Source organism: Phascolarctos cinereus, unplaced genomic scaffold, assembly GCF_003287225.1.
Source record: "Phascolarctos cinereus isolate Bilbo 61053 unplaced genomic scaffold, phaCin_HiC Scaffold_7;HRSCAF=346, whole genome shotgun sequence".
Lineage (NCBI taxonomy): Eukaryota > Metazoa > Chordata > Mammalia > Diprotodontia > Phascolarctidae > Phascolarctos > Phascolarctos cinereus.
The window spans coordinates 57994673-58013973 of NW_027556180.1; the positions used below are offsets into that span (position 1 = coordinate 57994673).

General features: G+C 36.8%; 1 protein-coding gene across 1 annotated transcript in view; it reads right to left on the minus strand.

The window, feature by feature from the left end:
* Positions 1–2081: 2081 nt before the first annotated feature.
* The window catches only part of MFF (mitochondrial fission factor), a 40903-nt gene continuing 23683 nt past the window's right edge, over positions 2082–19301 (minus strand). The window contains exons 10-13 of the mRNA XM_078147658.1: positions 15695–15853; positions 8940–8996; positions 4672–4762; positions 2082–2963 (exon numbers count right to left, since the gene is read on the minus strand). Coding sequence (XP_078003784.1) covers positions 2832–2963; positions 4672–4762; positions 8940–8996; positions 15695–15853 — 439 coding nt within the window. The 3' untranslated portion in view covers positions 2082–2831. The remainder of the gene's footprint in view (positions 2964–4671; positions 4763–8939; positions 8997–15694; positions 15854–19301) is intronic.

Below are 19301 nucleotides of genomic sequence, written 5' to 3' on the forward strand. Positions count from 1 at the left end.
TACAGAACCTTCTTCCTGTGTATAAATTAACAAAAATCAGCATCTACCAATATAAGTGGAAAAGTTTTAAAAGCATACACCTGAAAACGTGTGTGTGTGTGTGTGTGTGTGTGTGTATACATAAGTTATAGTTGTAAACATTACTGACTGCTATGGATTACAATACCAACAACTTACAGGGACTGTTAGATTCTATGTATCACTAAGATTTCTCCCCTTTTTTCCTTCTCATTTTAGATAGGTCACTGAAGCAAAAATAGGATGTTAAGTTTTCATTGTCTAATATTAGTGCAGTGGTAAATATGGGAAAAGCCTAGCAAATAATTTTTAAAAGGGCTACCTGGTGCACTGGAGAGAATGTGTGGCCCACAGCCAGAAGATGCATCTTTGTGAGTTCAAATCTGGCTTCAGACACTTACTAGCTGTGCAACCCTAGACAAGTCACTTAACTTGGTTTGCCTCAGTTTTCTCATGTGTAAAATGAGTTAGCGAAGGAAATGGCAAACCATTCCAGTATCTTTGCTAAGAAAATCCCAAATGGGGTCACGAAGAGTAGGATGGCTGAAAAAGACTGAACACCACCACCACCCTTTAGCCCTTGAATTTCATGACTATGAAATCATTTTCTCACACTCAGCCTTTTATTCTGTTTGGAGGACTTAGAATTCCAATAGTTTCCACTGTGAGGCTTGCCCAGTTGAACCATCAATCAAACAACTAATTTGTATTCTGAGATTACAGATGTGGCTTACTCCATCCTATTTGATGAGAAGCAGCAGTGACTTTTCCTGGTACCACCAGAGCCTAGTACAGAACACATATGATACAAAGAGGGTGCTGCACAAGAGCATACTAGCTAGTAAATATGACAAGAGCAAATGCTTGGGGAATCCTAACTGGCAGAGTCCAGCATAGCACATGAGACAGCTCAGAATGAGGAGAATGAAGTTCAGGCCCCAGTGTTCTCAAGTCTTGCCTTCAACCTACTAGCTTCAAGTTCTTTACTATAAATGATATTAAGAATGGGCACAAGTAGAAGCCTGAGATACATAATAAGAGAGGCCCACTTTCACACTAATTGAATAATTACTACCACTCTTAATTCTTTTTTTTTTGTTTTTTTGGCTAGGCAATGGGGTTAAGTGACTTGTCCAGAGTCACACAGCTAGTGTTATGTGTCTGAGGTCGGATTTGAACTCAGGTCCTCCTGAATCCAGGGCCGGTGCTCTATCCACTGCACCACCTAGCTGCCCCTCTTCAGTAATTCTTAAGAGTACTTCCAGAGGAAGAGAGAATGATCTTCCACTGAAATGAATTATTTACATTCCAAATAATGAGACACAAGTCTTTAGGATCAATACTCCTATGCCAGCCCTCTTCCTTTTGGCTTAGCTGGCTACAGTGCATCAAAATACTATTTGTACTTAGAAGTTTCTTTTTTTTTTTTTAATTGACAAAAAGCCCAGCAGCACGTGCAATTACTTTTTGTTGCAGACCCAACTTGAAGTTGGGCTAGTTAAGTACATGAGGTTAGTTGATACTCAAAGGCAAGTGCCTCAACACTTAAAGTTCCCTGGTCCTCATCAGAGTTTCCATGGACTAGCTCATCCCAAACTCACTGCCTGGAAGGAGGACACTTAGCATGTCAGGAGGGAGCTTCTTTTGTTGGGCTCTAGTACACTGGATATTTGAGGATATGGGGATTACATCAGTCTCTGAATTAAAAAAGAAAAAAGAACTGTAGGGTGAGTATTCTCATAACTGAAGACTCCCAGGAACAGGTTTCATTGGTGTTCTGCACTCTGTGAGATTAACGATCCTGGGGCCATACTCTACAATGGAAGGAAGATACAAAAACAAGAGACTTCTTAATGTAAGATGCTTTATAGACATAAAAACAAGAAAACTACTTATTATGCTATTGTCACCCTCACCTACTGGTCTGAAGATTCTAAAAGAAAGAAAAAAAAGTACACAGACTTCCATCCAGAGACTCAGAAGACATGATTTGGCATCATATATACTACATATACATTCACAGTAAAAATGTGAAGAAATAAAAAGTTTTCAAAAGACAAACATTGCTTTAGTTGACAGTTTATTAAATATACTACATTGGTACCTTTTCCGTAATCTTTTAAATCACTCACACATGGACTTGCTTAAAAATGTGTTTCATAGAAAAACATCTGCAAAATTAAGACTAAAATAAGAAAATACATATCACACACATCCCTGGATAATCTGCTGAAATATTAGCAAGAATTCCTTTAATTTATTCTGTACATGTGCTTAATGAAGATACTTGTGAAATATGTTGACTTAGTTCTTTTGAATCTGGCACCAGGCTGCAACGTTCAGTGTTCATGTCAGCTAAAGTAGGAAGCTGATGCAAAACTGTCTAATCACACATGATTTCATGGAACAGTGTTTCAAACACAGGACAAAAACAGACACTACTCTTTTTTACAGATACTTTTGCAAATCTATTTTATAAGCCCTCTCTACTACCCAGAGAATTAGTGCAATCGTTCCCATGTAGGCAAGAGAAGCAAATTCCTTCAAAAACAAATTTAGGCCTATTTACAAAACATGCAAAGGGAGGTCATTTTAAGTAGGTGTTACTGCAAATATGATTAAAAAGAAATACAACCAAACAATAGCAGTCCCTTCAGTTCTGTTCTAGGTCCTTTGCTCTTTCCATAAAGAAATACATTTTCAGTGCATGGATTATCAAACGGCATACAATGCAGAGACAGAAACAGAGAAGTTTGCAAATGCTTTATATTTCCAGCTGTTACGACAAGTACGTTAGAAAGCTGAGGTTACCTCTAGCGGCGAAACCAAAGCCAGCTATTAAGCAGCCAGAAAGCTACGGTAATGGAATACATGACCATCTCTCTTTTTGCACGTTCTTTGTTTTCTTCTTCCAGAAGCTGGAGACGTCGATTAAGTTTGATTATCTAATTAAGAAAAAATCCCCAAAGCATGTTAGTGCCCGAAACATCTTAGCTGTTTTACACAGTGGTATAATGAAGATGCCTTAAAAAATGTCACAAAAGCTAAATAGATTTATTCTATGAATATTTACTATAGTGACATTTCCTAAATAAAACCAAACCAAACCTATTTTAAAAAAAAATCCCCAAAAGTCACTCCATTACTACCTGCCAAACTCTCTTGGACGAGATGCTTTGAAACGTACCTTCTAACTCTAAAATTCCATCATTCTTTGAACCTTTTTCCCTCTACTCTGCTTGCCTAATGTCCTATTATTTGCTTCTTATTGGGTAGCTTACGGAATGGTTGCAACCTGACGCCCTAAAATGAATTCACAGTGATACAAGGGCGCCACATTCTAATGAGACGGCAGGGTACAGCAGAAAGGGTTGGATCCAAGCTATGCCTCCCTTGTTTCCCCATCTCTTGCAATCCCTTGGGCAAGTCCTTTAGCTTCTCTGGGCATCAGTTTCCTCATCTGTAAAATGAGGTTACAATAAGTGACTCTGAGGTTCTGTCTACCCTTAAATCTAGGATTCTATTTACTATAAAGCCAAACTGCTATCATCCCACCCACATCTCTCCAACATATGAAGACTATGAAAGACTGTCAAACTCCTCATGGAAACAAGGCTGTACTTTCAAGAAAGGTCTATGGAGATGGCATTTGAGCTGAGTTTCAAAAGCAACAAGTTTTCCAAGAGATGGAGATAAGGAAAGAGTGATCTTCAGACCCGGGGTTAGCGGAGAGGCACAGAGACGGGAGATGGAGGGCTGTGTGTGAAGAACAAGAGCCAGGTTGGAGTGCAGAGAGTAACGTAGAATAAGGTTGGAGAAGGACTTTAGAGTCAAATTGTGAATGGTTCTAAATGCCAAACTGAGAAGCCTGTCAACGTCTGTACCTTAAGAGCCTCTGAGTGTTGCTTGGGGCACAGATGTTAAATGACTTGCCCAGGGTCACAAAGTAAGTCTTCCTGATTCCAGGACCAGCCCTGTGTACACTATACTAAGCTGCCTAACGCAACTTGTTCTCTGTTGCTGTTCAGTGTAGCCTGTCAATACTGGCCACCAGGTTTTCCTGGCAAAGATACTGGCACGGCTTACCACTTCCTTCTGCAGGGTGTCCCCATTTTACAAATGAGGATCTGAAGCAAACAGGAGCTAAATGACTTTTCCAGGGTCACACAGCTAATAAGTGTCTGAGGCTAAATTTGAACTCGGGTCTTCCTGACTCCAGGCCCAGCGCTCTATCCACTGAACAATCTAGCTGCCGTAACTCGTTCTTAATGAATTCAAATTTAGAACTGGAATAGACCTTAGAAACCATTTACTCCAATCTCCTCATTTTACAGATTAGGAAACAAGATATCCAAAGAGGTCAAAATGACCTGCCGAGGGTTGCTAGGTAGTAAGGATCTGAGCCAGGATTTGAACTTGGGCTCACTGATTTCAAATCTTAGACTCTTTCACTACATCACTTTGCTCAGAAAAACTCATTAATTTGCCCAATTTCCTCCTAACACATCTATTGAGTATAGAGGTAGATAAGATGATATATCCAATTTCAAAGTTGCTGGGATTCAAAGAAATTCTAACACATCTATAGTCTCAAACTGGAGCATAAGTTCTTATCAAACTTATTAGCCAGGACATCTTAACTAGTGTTTTTCAAATACCTGACGTCTTAAGGGAAGCAGCATCTACAACAGTCACATCATCTGGTGTTCCTTCTACTGTCGCATCCAAAGTTGAAAGACCGTATCTGGTAGAGAAGAAACAGACAAGAGTTCAGGAATAAAAGAAAATATTATTAACAATGTGCCAAAGACATGCAATGGATTTTATAATGTTCAGAAAAGATCTTCACAACTCGCAGTAGTTATGGACCACACAATCTGAACTGATACCACTACTGTGAAACGACAAAGGAGTTCAGGTTGGCAGCTATGCAGATGACAGGGATGGGACATGAGAAGAGGAACCTGGAAATACAAAGAAGCATTGACCCAGATTGAGAGGTAAGATAATTTTGAGACTGAGGGGAGACAAATGGAATTCAGTCTGATGCCAAAAAGAGCACCAGGCTGAAAAAGGTTTGCAAAACCTGCTTTAAATTCCAGATACATGGATGCTGGCAAGCTCTCACTTCCATCCACAGCTATCAGCCAGAGGCTGGCATGGAAACACATAATACATGCCCTATTCTGTCTATTTACAGGGGAAAAACAACTTGCATCTTAAAAAAAATATCAACTCTTTGGTTGATAAAAGTCTTTGACTTTTGACAGTCTGGCTGAAAAACAAACATCCTCTTTATTCATGTGTTAGTTATACTCATATAATGCAGAACTCTGTCTTACAGTGGGACTGGAGGTTCAGTACTTCTGGTTTCTCCAACCACCCCCTACTACCTGTTACTCCTTCCCAGTACAGTGACTGTTCTCTCTCTCTCTCTCTCTCTCTCTCTCTCTCTCTCTCTCTCTCTCTCTCTCCAGTTTCTAGTTCCTTCTTCTGTATTCTCTGACAGAAGGGCAATGTAAGACAGCAATGCAGACAAACCCTGGCATGCCATGTCTTACTAACTTGGAGACAAATGCAGGAATTTCTTTCCCAAAGATACACAATGATGAAATTTTTAAATGGATGATACAACCTTAGGAACTCAACGTTATAAATGGTACCAATAGGAGCCACACACAGCTTGCCATTCCAAAACAAAACAAAAACCAGAAATGAGTTGCAATGGTCTTACTTTTAAAACATGTCCCTGTTACAAAAAAAAACAGACCAAAAAACCCCCAAAACAACAAAAAGAAATGAACTGTATCCAAACAAGAATTTTTTTTTTGGAGGGAGGTACAACAGCAAAATAAAAACTTGTAGTACTAATTTAAATGGAATTTTGTTGGCATTTTTTCCTGCATAATACACTACAATTATTTGGAAAAATTAAAGACTACTTTGCTCTGGTTAACTGAATTTCCCAGATAAATGGGTTAAATTTTTTTTGTTTCAAATCTTATTGATGAAAAATCTTCTTAAAATGTCCGTTCTTGCCTCATTGTGTAGGGGTACTGGGGATACAATTTAATTTTTATCATACATTTTATCCTACTTAACATTAGTGATCAAGATATAGTACAACAAAGGCCATGCTATCTAGTGGAAAGAAAAAGCTGGTGTTGAAGCTAGAAAGGCCTGGGTTCCAGTTCTGCCTCTGACATACTGGCTTGTGTCACCATGGACAAGTCAATAAACCTCTGAGTTTTCTAGGCAAATCTCTGAGACCAGAAGTAGGAGAGAAGTTGCCAAGCTGCACTGGTAGAGGGAGTTTCCTCACCTGGGAATTCTCTACATTAATTACATAACAAGTTTAGTCCTGGACCTAGAATCAGAGGCCCCAGCTTCCCCCAGGATTCCTCAATAACTTAGTGAAGGAGCTAAACTAACTAGATGCATGAGACAGATGCCAGGCCATGAGGAAGAAGCAGAGAGGAGCGCTGTTCTTAGGGGCAGGGCATGAGTTTAAACACAGACCCTGACACTCACTATTTGATCAGGGGCAAGTCATAGAATGGCAAACAAAGAAAAAAACGGGAAAGGTAAAGAGCTAAAAATCCATATGGCTAGAGATTTCTCCCATACCCCAGTACCATTAATACTATATTATTCTCCTTGTATCACATATAGTAGGATTGGAGAAAACAAAATATGGACAAACTAACGTACAAAAATTCCTGAAAAGTCCCTAGGTAATACCAATAGGGCACATACACTTACACTACACAGTTGAAAAAGTTGAAAAACTTAAATCTGCAGAACAGAAATAGCCAATTACAAATGAAAGAGAGGTACTAAATTTTCTAAGCCATGCAGTTTGGTAAAGTTTGGGGGCAGCTAGGTGGTATCGTGGATAAAGCACCGAGCCTAAAGTCAGTAAGGCTTTTGTGAGATCAAATTTGGCCTTTGTCACTTCTCAGCTGTGTGCCTCTGGGAAAATCACTTAACCCTGTTTGCCTCAGTTTCCTCATCTATAAAATAAGCTGGAGAAGGAAATGGCTAACCACCCCAGTATCTTTGCTAAAAAAATCCCAAATGGGGTCATGATGAGTTGGATATGATTGAAAAAGGACTGAACAAGGTTTACCTGTCAAAGAAATCTAAGCAAACAAAAAGAAATCTGACATATCTCAATGAAACTCACAACGGTCAAGCATGATTCTTAATATACTGTCTATTCTAGGGTTCTCAACCTTTTTTTTTTGTTACTGCAGTCTGGGGAAGCTGATGAATATTTTTCTTTAAATGCACAGAGTTAGATGCATAGAGCATAGGATTACAATGGACACCTATCATATTAAAATAGTTATCAAAATATTAATAAATCCACAGCCTCCAAGTTAAACATTTCCTGGTTCCAAAAGACCTTACCTTTTTAACTGAGGTCTGCATGACTTGAAATTGAAAATTATAAGAAAGCAGAGTCAAAATACTGTTGGCTAACCCAGTTAAAAGGCTTACAGGGAAAGGTAAAGTGGACCATAGAACAAAAACGAATTGTCATAAATTTAATTATGTTAGTAAAAAGAAAAATTCAAGTAGTAGCCGGTGTCCAATAATGTCCCATTTTTCAATACTTCTGCAACCAGTTCCCCACTGAGAAGGGGAATGTCTTACTCCCTCCAGCAGAATGTAAGGCAGGGGATGTTTTACTTGGTGTCCCTGATCCTTCCCCATATTAATTTTGGCCTGCACTGTGATTTATTGGTATAGGGAAGGCAGGATGGGCAGGCAGAGACAGGATGTGATCTGCATTACTGCAGAGAATATTTATATCCATGAGATCACAGAGTCCCTGATTCATCTGAATGTTTGATTCAAACATACAGATGTAGAGGGCCAATGACAATAGGTAAAGCTATGTTAAATCCCACCAATGGGAGAGAATAAAAGGTTTCAATTATATGTGGAACAGCTGAATTAAGAAATTAAAATCAAAGTCTTTTTTAAAGCTTAATTAGGTTATCAACTTTTATTTCTGCAAATTAAAAATGATTCCTTAGAGACCTAATGCACTTAAGAATCACATCTGTGCTAATAAGAAACATCGTTAATGTGCAACAATGGAAGAACCTTAAGAAACAACTGGATGCACATAAATCAAGGCCTGAGAGAAGCAATGGGGTACAGCAGAAAGACTGGTCATCAAAGGACTGTGCCTTTAAACAATTCCCTTCTCTTGCCCTCAGGATTCCTCACCTACAAAATGAGGATTGTGGCTGAGAGCAGTGGTTCTTAATCTTTTTTGGTATCATGTATTCTCTGGCAGTCTGGTCGAGCCTATAGGACCCTTTCTCAGAATAATATTTTTAAATGCAAAAATTAAACATGGAGACATTACTAAATAACCTAAATGAGATAAACTGAGAACACAAGAAACACAGAGATACAGTTATCAAAATTATATATATATATATATATATATATGTATGTATGAAATTCTTGGAAACCAGGTTAAGAACCTTGGTCTAAATGACATCGAAGGTCTCTTCAAGGCTTTTAGTTCTATAATTCTGTGAGTCTATGATTGCCTTTTTACTGTGCCTTTTTACTGTGCTTTTTTTTTTTTAAGTACGAGTGGATCCCACAAGTTGTCTTTCTCAGGAAGCAGATAAAACTTAGGAGAGCTCACTGAAAGCAAAAGCAACCAAAGTTTTAACTGTTGAGATAAAGAAATTACTTGACACATAGATGCAAGAATGAGTTATAAAAGCATTTCCCTTAGAGGTGACTGAATCATAAAAGTGAAAACTAAAGAAATCCAAGATATATTAGAAAATTAATGTATTCGAAATTCCATAGATCTATAGAGACTAAACTTTACTACTATTTATTTACCCTTGATTGGCAAAAACGTTCAATGAGGACACTCAGTTTACCTGATGTCATGATGAGGGTTAGAAGTGGCAGCCGCGGACCCCCCACGTAACACTGGCCTAAAGCAGGGTTTTGCAGGAAGTTGACACGAGACAGATCAGGAAACAGAGAGGAAGTAATGAAAAACACAAAAACGGGAAAAAAACAGGACAAAGAGAAATGTCAAATATATTCAATTATATTGTATGATATTTCAATACAATATAATGTTACCTAAAATAATTTTAAACAAGTCTGTATTTTAAATGCCTTCCTTTTAATTTTTTTCAACAAACAGAACTAACTTGATAAAACCTAGATTTTATATATACGTGCTGCTGTGACAAAAGTGTTCACAATATAATTCTGTCATTTAAATTTTATGAAACTCAAGGGCAAGTTTATCCAGAAGTCCTCTGGAATTTCTCATTTTTTAATGAGAAACTTCAAAAATATGTCTCCGGATCAATCAGTTGCACCTGCATGATCTTGGTTGCTCATATGATACAAATCAGTCCTACTCTGTTAAATTATAATTTTCAACTAACTAATGTTTCCCATGGCTCCCCAACCTACTCCCCAGATCATTTATCTGTCGTGGACTTGCTGTATCACTTCACATTTTTGGATTATATTTAAAAAAAAAACAAAACAACCCACTGAGCATGAAAGACCTTCAGCTTTCTGTGTTTTTTTTTTTTTGGTGAGGCAATTGGGGTTAAGTGACTTGCCCAGAGTCACACACCTAGCTTGCACCCCGTCTTCAGTTTTAAGAGCAGAGATGTATTCCTCAGTTCTGGAGCAAAAGAGGTCACTCAGGGGGATGCTGGGCTTTAGAAGCTGAGCAGGAGCAGGTGAGGCAGCATGCAAAACTCCATAACTGAAGTTTACTCTTCAGAGACAACCAGGACTGACATACAGGGCTGCTGGCAATGAAGGCTAAGGTGCTGTGGAAAACTGTGTGGGGAACTGAGCTCAGGGCCTAAACACAATGCACTAGGCTCTAGCTGGAATAATCAGAGTTCACCACTCAGACAAAAATCAATGCCTTTCCCACCAAATTAAAAGCACTAGAAGGCCATGAAGCAACTTTCCCCAAAGTAGTCAGCAAAGCTTACTGAAATAGAAGGGAAAAGGAAAGGGAAGAGTGGAAGAGAAGAGAAATATTTGTATTCTTTTTGGCTGGTGTAATTTAATTACAGGCACTGTCAAGTGCTGTCTGATTCTATATTTTGTGTCCATAATAAATATATGAATATCCTTTGGAGATGTCTCCTCTAAAAGTTAGCAAGGTTCACAGGACTTCTGGTCACCACACAATTCATTCTCATCAAATGTGACCTGAAAACCCAACAATTTTAATATTTGTTTTTTCTAAAGGCAGCACAAGGGTATCTATCCTAGGCTAAAGATTCAGGGTTTCGAGTGGAAATGCTGAAGTACTTCTGGGGAGGCTCACGAAACTTGTATTGTGTTAGTTAAGTCAAGGGAGAAGTAAAATTGTATCTTAAAAATTTGTGACCTATTTTAAACCTGTATAACTCCATCAAAATTATTACTAAAACACCATCCAGAATATGCTAGTATTACAATTGTTAAATAAATGTTAGCAGAAGTCTCAACAACAGATGAGATTTGGGATTTGAAAAGCATGCTTCTTTTCAAACATATCTGCCGCATGAACAGTATGAAAGAGTCACTTCCGCCACAAAGATTTCCATTCTATAATGCACAGCCAAGAAGCCAAAGGTTACCTTTCACATCGCATTTCATTCTGTCTTCTCAAACTGGTAATTATAATATAAAGGCAAATCAGACAGGCATCTGGCAGAGTTACATATATACACACACCATTTTCTCTTATGTAGCACTGAAATTCTAGTTTCCTAAATAGGTAGTCTTTAACGTTGAATATTTTTTCCTAAAACTTACTGTAACTAGAATGATTAACTCTATGCTGTGGCAACTGGCAAAATGGATGGTAGTACAAGTTTATATTGTTAAAAATATGCTGCCTAGTAAAGAAGAACTATCAGGTAAACACATCTGTGGTCAGTCAGCCCTATTGCAAAGATTGCTTGGGTCAAGATTATACAGCAATGTAAATTGCTGTAGCAATATTTTGAATGGCAGACAAGAAATAATTTTACATAGGCACAATTATATAATTCAAATTAAGGGAAGAGTGTCAATTACAACTTTGCATTTCTCACCATATATTAGCGCCTGTGTGTTGTGTGTATTTTTAAAAAATGGGGAAAAAACCAAAACCTATAGATACATTTTGAGGCCTGCTAACCATTACAATGCCTTTTTACTATGGTTTAAATGATATTCTTACACTAAGATTATCTCATATTAATATAATATTCTCATATTAAGAAAATAATAATTTCCTCTTTAAAGTTTCAATAACTTTTACATCGGATGGACACTTTGAAAAAAGCTATTTTGCTACTCTCATGACAAAATTACTTCAACACTAATTTGTCTTTCAAAGACAGATGAGCTTCTGTTAGTTTACTTCAAAATGTATACACAAGTAACTAGATTTGTGAATGCAGGATGAACAAAACTATGGTCATCAATGGGCATGTTCTTGTAATCACTCACTTAAATGAGTAAAAGGACCAAACACAGCATTTATGAGATGCTTCTTGTTTGATCAAGGACTAAGTCAAAATGGCCCTTATGTCCTAGGGACACTAGGTCTTGCTGCACACACCACTCTTCTGAGAAGAGAATGAGTCTTGTGGAAATTCTTCACCAGTTCCTCACAGATACCTATGGAAAAGAGTATTTCTGACAAGTGGCTCGACAGGCTAACTCATTTGTGGTCCTAAGGGTACCGACTCTAATTACTCTTATGGTAACCCTTAATGACAACTTTGATATGTCATGTCAGTTAATCAAGTAGAATAAGTAACTACGGAGATTTTCTATCATATATGCATGCATGTGTGTATGCATACGTGTATACATTAAATAATTTAAAATTATAAGCTGATGACCCACCATCAAATGACACTAATTAAACATACGAAATGAAGATTATGATGCATTCCTCTATTAGTTAATCTGGAAGTCAAATAATTTAAATCTAATTCTAACTTGGTGGCCCTTAATACATGTACCTTATTTCTACATGCTAAAATTCCAAGATTCATAGGTCAAGATTTCTAAAACAAAATGAGCTTGAGTGTCAGAACATCAAAATGGAAAACAATTCAACCTACATAAAATAATTCAAAATTTGCTTTCATTTGTATGTGACAATGTTCATTTTTAGAATAAATAATATGTCATTTTATTGATTACCAAATGCATAATAGGAATAACATTAAAGGGACACTGTCAAAAGTTATAAATATCTTACTAAATTGATATGAACAAATGTTTTAGAATTTTCTTGTTTTTTTAATGATCTGAATTTTCATTGTACAATTACAAACTCAAGAGGCAAAGCAAAACTGACCTATTTTCATTGTCCATTCTGAAATGCAAAAGAAGTAATCACAGTGATAAGTTTAAATCATTAATTTTAAAATAAAAAGAATCAGTGTCCTTTTAATAATAATTTTAAAAAAGGCACTTAAGCCAAGTCATTATGATACAATTATAACAAAGCAGAGAGAAAAGCTGATTGGACAAAACCCCCAGAAACTCAATAGCACAACAGCTCTAGATCACTTAAAAATGCTCTTTCTGAAGGGACAGGGCCAAAGCTAAAAGATACCCCATTAAACCCAAGAGCAAAAATAAACAAAGGAAAACAAAGTTATCCTACAGAATAACAACAACAACAACAAAAAGCATTTAAACCTGTATAATCAGCATTACTTTGGAACCATGCAGGTAAATAATTATCCAAATTTCACATTCCTATTTTTTAATTTCTAAGAAATTATGCTATGAGGTTATTGTAAGAGGAATTTTACTTGCTGCTGCTAACTCTGAATAAAGCTTATCCAACATGTAGAATTTAAGAGATGTGAATACAACATAAAACCTTGCCTGAAGAAACCATGCACTGAGACTGTATACTGAGGATTAGAATCTATCATTAGAAGCTCTGAGTTAATAAATATCTTGTGATGATGATCTAGGAGACCACATAGTGCTATTATGAATCCAATTAATCCATGAATAATTAAAAATTATCTACATTATACAGACTAGCTGTGCTGTAAGTGGTTAAGGAAAGATTCAGAAAGCTTTTGCCCAGAAAAACAACTCTGAAATAACAAAATTTTAAAACTATCTAAAAATTCACAAAGTGCTTGAAGTAGCTTTACAATAACAGACAAATTCAACTGAAGTCTTGCTGTAGCAAGAATTCTGAAGCTGCACCAGTGAACCTGATGCAAATTCTTTCCGTCTAATAAATGAAGATATTATTACTGGTTTAATTAAACTATAGTGACCTTTCTAAGAAATATCCAATTTATTTCATCATGCTGGAATTTTATTATAATTTAATACAATTAAGGCTCTAGAATTTGGAGAATTTGTTTTTAGTATTCATGAATATTCATTACAATAGCATTTATTATACTGGAATTTAGTGCTATCCAAGAAATAGTAAAACTCCTACAGAGAATTATGGATATACATAATAACTACAGGCCAGAAAAATATTCACACTCAGTGGACATGTAATATACTTTCGTTCATGCTCTTTAAACTGAGGACTTCTAGATCATGCCAGATACATGAGGCTATACAGGAACAGTTCTAGGCCATGTTAAGTTTAAGAAAATTCCTGTTAGGGGACCGAATGACTCTAGAAAAGTCCCAGGACTGTACAAGAGAAGACCCAATCCACAAGCACACTCCAAAATCACTGTATAATCTCTCTCTGCATGACCAGTCTGACAAGAAGGGAAGAGATCCCAGAGCAGCTCCTCTCACAGTCTAAAATTATGGGCAAGGTACGCTGCCGTTTGATTAAACCGTTAAGTTTTGTGTAAACGACAGCTAATTGCTCTCCCACTGCCTCATGTATGTGTGCACACTATGGTAAAAAGTGGCAAAATTCCTTTCACAATAAGCCACGTACAATAATACACATATATTTAATATATGATCTCTTATGAAAGGGATTGATAAACAACTCTTTTAAAGTAAAGACCAGCTTTGTTGTCAGGTCTTCATAAAATAATGTTAAAATTGCAATTACAATATTAAGCAACATTTTTTTCAATCCTGCTTTACTGCTATAGTGTCTACAAGAGCAATCTAGAAAACTACACATTATTTATTACAAGCTGTATTACAAGCTTTAAAAGTACATGTTCACAGCACACTTAAAATAACCCTAGGAATGTAATTTAATATTGGAAATTCAGCTTCCACATATGTAAAATGGAGCTTCATGATAACTAAAATTAATTCTATCCTGGAGCGGTAGAGGAGAAAGTGCTTTGCAAACCCAAAGTTCTAAAAAATTTTGAGCTTTTATTAAAGATATTAAGAGGTGATGTGATATCACTAGTGGATAAAGAGCTGGCCTCAAAATCAGAAAGACTGGGTACAAAGGCCCATCTCTGACAGAAACCGGGAAGGAATGCATTGGCTTCACTGCCCACAAGCAACTACGAGACTAAATGGCAGAGTAATAGCTGATTTTCATCAGTAAAGACTTTAGCCCCTGGGCTTTCCCTAATGAAGTCATGATCAGGAATCCTCCCTCACACCTCCCTATGCCCCAGATAAAGAGAGTCAGCAAAACACTGACCATAAAAATATTACTGAAAAGGGCATTCTGCCATGCTTTTAAAGAAATACTCTCAATAGAGCTATAAATGTGGGCACAGTCAGTGTCAAAAAAGGTGCTAGATTTGTAGTCTTAAAGCACCATTCAAGTAAGACAGTGAAGAACAAAACGAGATAAAATTTTGCTACCTACAGTAAAAGTGTACAGTGTCTCACACAATTAGGAGTAAGAATGAATCAGTTAGCCATCTGCTGTGATTAATATTCAATATTTAAAAGGAATCAATATTTGCTTATTACCCATATCAAAATCTCCTAGCTTTATAAATAAGCTGATGTGCCTATTGTTTATGTCCTAGATGTTTTAAATCATGTCTCTGTGATCAGACAGAAAAAGCCTAAATTTCTCCTGTGTAAAATGACAGTGTATTACAAAATCTAACCAACATTACTTTGGATCACTATTTGGATAAATCCTCTTCAAAGGTGCTTTAGTACGATATAGGAATAAAAACGGTGGCTTCAACCAGAGTGTTCCCAGTCTCCAATTCTGGCTCTGTGATATAAATGGGGAAACCACGTCAATTCTCTGGGCCTCAGCTCCTTACCTATAAAAGCTCTACACCTATCACTAGACCATGTCCGAGGGTCCTTCATACAATAAATCCTTTGGGCCTGGGGAGGTCAGTCTTATTTGTGCGAATAACAACAACTAATTATCTCTTAGCGTAGCCAATGTCAAGTATCCAGAATAAGTGAACTAAACCTTTAACAAAAACTGTTCACTCTGCAGTTAGAAGCTAATTATTGTGCTTTACCAAGGGGAAGTATAGATTACACAACTTCAAGAAATGTGAATTTTGGACAATAAGTTAAGAACACTGAAAGCAAAAGAAAGCAAAACAAGTTGTTTCATCCACTGCTAGTTAGAAAGAGGAGATAAGGAAGAAAACACAAAAGACACCACATTCCACTAACAAGAAGCCAATAATAATTAATAGTAGTAATGATAATAATGAAAAACAAAGCGGTAAAGCTGCAAGAGTCACTGATGGCCAATCACCTGCGATTTTCATCCAGCACATCCAAGACCTGCTGGTAAGCCCTACGAGTAGAAGACTGGATAAACGACAAAATGCCCCGAGCAGAGTAAAGATTAGATCCATCTTCGGGTAACATATGGGGAGGACAGACACGGGCCTGCTGTTGGGATGGTGTCACACTGTTTATGCAAGCACAGCAAATGAAGAGAAAAATACTGGAGTCAGATTTTAACAAAACTTTGATTAAATATCTTCCCCAAACATTTATACTTCATTTTTCTTTCCCTTTTCCCACCCTCCATTTTCAGCAGATAAAAAACACTGTCAACCCAAAAAAAGTTAATAACGTATTTCACTTAAGAAAAAAAATTTCAAGACTATATGGCAAACAAGAACCGTAGTTTTTGTACCAAAATATGAAAGTAATCCAACTGCATTCATATGAAAGAGAGCATAAAAGGGCAGAGATCAGGTCTAATGGGGCTGTCTCCCCGCCTCCCTTGGAGACATTTTCAGTTTACCCGGTATTCTGCCTGAAGTAAACACGTCTAAGCACGTGAACTGTATACTCTGTGATAATTAGAATACTCATAAAGAATTAATATGCAGATGTCAAAGTTCAAGCACATGAATGAATATCACAAGCCCATACAATAACATGTTGATTCACAAACCTTCCATTTAAAGAGAAAGGAAACTGTTAACTCAATTGGAAATAATTTTTTGGGAAATCAACTTTTAAAAAATAAAAAAAAAAGTCTAAGTCCTGTAAAACTGTAGGGAAGCACTGTGATTACTCATTTGTCCACACTCATATGCACTACTAAAAATTACTGAAATAGTAAAAAACAATTTTGAGAAAGAAATCAGAACTTTTTTTTTTAAAGAAGGCAGCACTGCCTAATTTTTGGAGGCCAACAACGCTTTTAAAATTAGGGAGACAATGGTCTATTATTACTTTTGAGTGCGAGTACTCTGAATCTTTTACTCATAGTTAGCCTGAGATTTACTTTCTTTGGCTCCATCTCCAAAGCCTCCTAAAAGCTGAGCACATTCGAACAAATCTATTTTATTTGGTTACCTGCCAAATAAAGTCTTCTTAAGATTGGAAAGGGCTTTTTGGTAACCTTAATAATCTTGGAAGATGTTCAGTTCAGTATTAGGTACTGGAATAGTACACAGATGTGGCACCCCATTGCCTGGGCCAGTTACTCGTGACTACGTAAAAGCAGAATTATGACACCCAAGAAAAGTGAATATTACACATTCTGCCTTTGTGACAAGGTCAGTATACATGATGAATTCTATCTTTGTGTGCTGGGGTCAAAGAATGATGACTGCAATGGACCAAGTAAAATGAAGATGTTTTGTTTATTTTGGCTTATGTGAGACTTCTGGATGTGACTGGAGTTTCTTATGAAGTTGCTAATATGAGTGAAGTAATTATGGAGAAAACGAGATTTTGGAGTCTCATGATACCAAACCTATAGAAACTCTTGGAAGAATTTTTGACTGTTTCAGATGCTAATTACAAAGTAATACTTATTAAGCATTAAACCATTTTTTCCTAGTTATTTACCCTAGAAGAGACTGAGTCAAATATTATCAGGGTTAAAAGTTGAATTCTGAAATTTTTTCAGAGTTTCAAAACTCCAACAATTTAGGAATCTACGTTAGAGCCAAGGCCAAAGTTAAAAAATGTCAGGGTACTACCACCTTACTGGCAGCTCTCCTAAATTTTTGTCTTGAGAATTGGAAATCTGTTCCCTTGAGCCTGAATCCTGACTTGTTCAAGTGCTTAGATTCAGGATCTGTCGATTTGCCCATTTTAGGAACGTGCTTGCATGGTAATAGATGGTATATGGCAAAAGTCATCCTGAACTGTGGGACAGAACTGAGTTCACTCTCTATGACAGGCTATAAACTGACTGAGAAAGGTAAGAGCTGAAGATTCAGAGGCAAAATACCCTGTGAAGTAACCAACAATGGTTTTGGAATTTACTCTTTTTAGGTAGAATGGGGAATGCCTGAAGATCTAACAGTGGAAAACCTGGTTGTGAGTTCACAGTAAAGGAATGCCACTGGAACCTGGAGGCAAAGGAAGAAAATAAAACATAATCTGAAACAAATTATCCATATCATACCCTCCAAGCCACTGAAAAGTCTGTCTAGCAGCTAGACAATCCAATAGTTACCCAAACAATTTTGTAGCACCAGCCAGGGACAATGATCAGTGTCTGCACTGAAGGCTGTGATTTTTTTGCCTAATCCTTTTCTAAACATTATGTTACTTCCCTGAGTTAGATACATAAATTCTGATTTATATATCAACAGAAATATTCATATTTGTAGATATGTCTATATCTGTGTGTACATAAACACATATGATATTAATTTAGTATTAAAAGTTTAAAGCATTTTGTATACATGATGTCCAAGAACATAATGATAAAAAGTAAGATAAGCTGAACCTTTGGCCCTGACAGCACGTTACATATGTTTTTGGTCCTTTAGAATTTAATGGTCCCTAAACAGTTTAGTGAAAATCATCTCCTGTGAGATAAATCTTATGTCACTACTGGCAATAAAGAAAAGTTTATTTAAGTTCTGAAGACTTAAGGTTTCCTGGATTACAATATAGTAAAATAAGAAAAAGTTCTAAAAGTAAAACTTGGGAGAACATATTTAGGGATGAGAGATGAAGGCTACTGTCCTTATCAGTGATGGTAAGAATACTCTCACTACCTTTTCCTCCCAAACCACTTTATCTATAACATACTCAGCTATCTTGTTATTTCTCAGTGGGAACTAGAGAGAATATCTAAGACCTACAGGGATAAGGACTAGACCTGTGATTAATCAATACATCAGGAAAAGGAACATATTTGACCAAAGCAGGTCAGCACCTTCTTTTCAACATCTCCTCTGCTGCCTGGAGCACTGAGTAGTTTAGTAACTTGCCCAGGGTCCCAAAACCAACATGTACACATGGGTTGGAGGCAGATTTGAGCTCAGGCCTTCTTTTCTCCAAGGCCAGCTATTTACTAGCTCATGTGGCCAAAAATTTATGACTTTTAATTTCATTTAAATTGAAAACATCTAGTTGTCTTGTCTTCCATTCAAGTATATTACAGCACCTGATAAACTGACAATCAACAACTGCAAATCCAAAAAAAACAGAGAACAATGTCACACCAAGTACCACTGCTAAAAGAGGTCTACGCAAGTGAAAAGATCGTGATTGTTCTGGTCATAAGTGCATTTATTTTTTGGAAGCCAATTGAAGAACTGAGAGAAGATCTTTATCTTAAAAATCACTGCCCTAAGAACATTAATTCTTCCCTACATATTCACTTTGAGAAAAATTTTTTAGTTTTGAACCTCAAGAACCTTTTCACAAATAACAAAGAAATTCAGGGGCAAATAAAGTGAACCAAATACTAATGCATGACGTAGCAGAATCAGAAGGGCCATCAATGAAATTACAGTTGTTCAGTGAAAATTGCTGTTGGCATTCAAGACATTTTCTGCTACCAAAAAACCCACCACTTAAAAAAAGGCAAAAAACCAAACCAAAACATCTCATAACAGAAGTAGTAGAAACGTTATCATTACCCAGATGTTACC